The following is a 3160-nucleotide window of genomic DNA, read 5'->3' as shown; positions in this document are numbered from 1 at the left end:
GACCCTCGCCTTTCCCTCTTCCTTCTCTCCCCTGAGAAGTAACTTTGCGACTCCATTTCCCTGTAGTGCTCTGGAAGGCCCTGCCCTTCCTCCACAGGATTCCAGAGGTTCCATCCCTGCTCTACACTTTTCAGTTGTGTGAACTTGGCCAGTTTCTTAGCCTCTGTGAGCCTCAGTTTCCTCATCTGTAAAATGGGGCCGGTACCTGCCATAAAAGGTTGTGAGAATGTGCCTGGCAGAGCGTCCACACCACGGTGGAGGGCGGGGGGGGGGGGGGGGGGAGGGGGGAAGGGGGGTGGTGGTGGCACTCAGCGCACACTGGTCCCTTGTCCCATAGTGCCTGTTCCTGGCTCTGCCAGGCAAACCAATCCAGGATTTTGATGGGGAAAATGATGCAACCAGCCATTACTTGACAAACTTTTATTTCATTTTAGCCTTTATATCTTGCCCCCCACCCACCTCTGGAAGCAGCCTGACGCCATCTTGTGCTTTTGGGGTGGGGAGCAGAGTCGGGGTAATAACCACTGGCCCCCAGGGAGACCAGGGCAACTGTACCTTCAGAGCTTGTAAACCTGCATCAGGACTGGGGCCAGCCTCTCATCCCACCAGCTGGGTGTGGCCAGGACACAGGCTCGGAGCAGCTCCTAAAGGCCGGGAGACCCGGAGCCTATGGACAAGAGCCGCCTTCCCCACCCCCACCGCTCAGGACTTTGGAAAGAGCGGAACAGGAACCATACCAAGGCCCAGAGGCACCTGCCACAGCTCAGAGCTGGCCTGGACAAGGCCACGAACTGGGTGAGATTCCTGAGATGCCTCTGTCTCCAGCCAAGACTCCTGGCCCTCTCCCTGGGCTGCCAACTGCCCTCTCTCACCCCCAGCCAAGCTGAGAGCCAGGCACCCTGTTCCCACCAGCTGACATGAAACAAGTACTGAAAATGCCAAGTGTTGTTGCTAAAAAACAACAACACCTAAGTATTAAAAATTAAATTAAAACTGAAGCCCCAGTCCACTGAGCCAGCAGTGAGCTGGTGATTGCAGACACACAGACAGCCCCCATTCTTCCCCGAGCCCCGGGGCCTCTGAAGACAGCAGGAAGGGGCCTCGGGGCCCCTCTGGAGAATAAAGTTGGGGGGTGTCCTCAGGGGGTCCCCAGTGTGGGGCACTGAGGACTGTAAACATGACCCAGCTTGAGGCCCAGGGGTGTCCCAGCCCCCTGAGACTCTCCCTGGATGAAGACTAGCCACTGTGCTGACGACAACAGTGAAACAGCAGTCGGCCTCCCCATTGGAATAACGGGGGGAGGAGGGGGGGCTGGGCTGTGATCGGGGAGGGGATTCCAGAAGCCAAACACAGCTTCCCAAGGGCTTCCTTGCCCTACAAGGTCTGCACCGGGGCCCTTTCTGGGCGGTGAGTCCACTCGTGGCCACCCCTCCCTAGTGAAACCTGCTGTGAAGTCAGCTCCAGCCACGCTGCCCAGCCAGACTGGGCCAGGTCAGACGAGCTCCCAAGAGGCCTCGTCCCTGGACGTGGGGTGGAGAGCTGGCTCTGGGAGAGGAGACTGGGGATGTGGTTAAGGACTGTCGGGAGGGCCGGTGAGAGCCACCACACCAACACAGGCACGGCCCAAGGCCAGAGGGTCGCTACTGCACCGGGAGCTCCACCTCAAGGGCTGGCCGAGGCCCAGGACAAAGCCCTGCCTCCGCCCCACTCCAGGCCAGGAGCCGTTGGGAGCAGGCAATCTCATCATACCGGTTACGCATTAAAACCTGCTGCCACCTTCTGCACCTGCTGCCTCTGGAGGCGGGCAGGCAGGAGGCCTGGCGCCAGGCCAGCTTCCCAGGAGCCATTGGAGCAAAAGGAGGTCAGACCCAGGTGAGGCGTGGCACCCGAGCCTTCTCTGTCCCTGCTGAGGCCCCGTCCGGGACCAGGGCTGACTGGGCATTTGCCTTCGGGCCACAGAACCTCGCCAGGTCCCAGCCACCGCAGCCAGGACCTGATGCCAGCAGCAGGCCTTCGCTGGGTGAATCGGGCTGGGCCTGGGGCTAGAGTTCCTTCAAAACCAGCCCTCAGGCGTCCTGAGGTTCAGCCAGGCCTCCTCTGAGTCCTAAAGTGCCTTTCGGATTCCAGCACCTTCTCAGAGCTCACGTCCCACACACAGGCCTGTTCCCTCGGGACTTGACTGTGATTTCCCTCAGGACCGGCTCCCCAGCCTCAGGCGTAGGACTCGAGTCCCTGCAGGACCGGGACCCTGGTGACCTCAGGGCTGGGCCCGGCTCCTGAGCCACTGGCCCCTCAGTGCCCGGACCTCCTGCCCGTACCACTCGTGCAGCTGGAGGAAGGAGGCTGAGTCGAGAGGCCCGTTGGGCGCCGAGGCCCGCCGGCGGGGTGGCAGAGGGGGGCGCTCAGGGCCAGGCCGGGCACCAGCGGAGGTGCCCGTGGAGGCAGCGGGTGGCTCGGCGCTCCAGACCGCACAGCCGTTCTCCTTGGGCAGGAGGGCGCGGGGTCGGCGTGGCGGCGGAGGGCAGCCCCCCGCCCGCATGGCAGCCAGCTGCTGCTCCAGCTCCCGCACCACCAGCCGCAGGTAGTCGAAGCTGGCCCGCGACAGGGCCTTCACCCAGCCCTCCATGGCGGCCTGGCTCTCGGCGGCCAGCACGTAGGTGCGGGCCCGGGCCTCGGCGAAGCGCACGGCGAAGGTGAACTCCTCAGCGGCCTCCACCAGCTCCACGGTGCAGCCCTCCAGGATGATGACGCCCACGGGCTCACGGCTGGCCACGTCCTCGAAGTAGAAGAGCATGTTCCCGCGCAGCACGAACCAGCGCCGATGGTAGGCCGCGTGCCGGCCGCCCTTCTTGTACAGGAAGCCCGCGTTGTCCACGGGGGCGTCACAGGTCGCGTAGAAGGCCAGGCTGCGCTCGTTCAGCTTCATGGCGCCTGCAGGGGGCTCAGGGCCTGCCCACACCGGGTCAGCTGTCACTAACGTGGCCACTGCTGCCGGACCACCCCGTGCCTCATCCTGACCTCCCAGCCACCCTCCGGCGCCACAGCACTCAACACCCCTCTTTCACGAATAAGGAAACTGAGGCTCAGACGGTGGAAGCGACCTGCCCAGGCTCACACAGCTCTCAGGACCAGAGCCAGGCTCAACCCGCCTGCGTTCTCC

At 63.4% G+C, this 3160-nt stretch overlaps 1 protein-coding gene across 1 annotated transcript; it reads right to left on the bottom strand.

Moving 5' to 3' along the window:
- Nucleotides 1-413: 413 nt before the first annotated feature.
- PHETA1 (PH domain containing endocytic trafficking adaptor 1) lies at nucleotides 414-2926 on the bottom strand (the record flags this gene model as incomplete). Its single annotated transcript, XM_081113416.1, has 1 exon — nucleotides 414-2926. The coding sequence occupies one exon, from the start codon at nucleotides 2924-2926 to the stop codon at nucleotides 2258-2260; it is 669 nt and encodes a 222-aa protein (XP_080969542.1). The 3' UTR covers nucleotides 414-2257.
- Between the last annotated feature and the right edge of the window lie 234 nt (nucleotides 2927-3160).

The sequence above is a fragment of the Myotis nattereri genome (genome assembly GCF_964212035.1).
Source record: "Myotis nattereri genome assembly, chromosome: 19".
NCBI lineage: Eukaryota > Metazoa > Chordata > Mammalia > Chiroptera > Vespertilionidae > Myotis > Myotis nattereri.
This window is presented reverse-complemented; position numbering and strand designations above follow the sequence as displayed.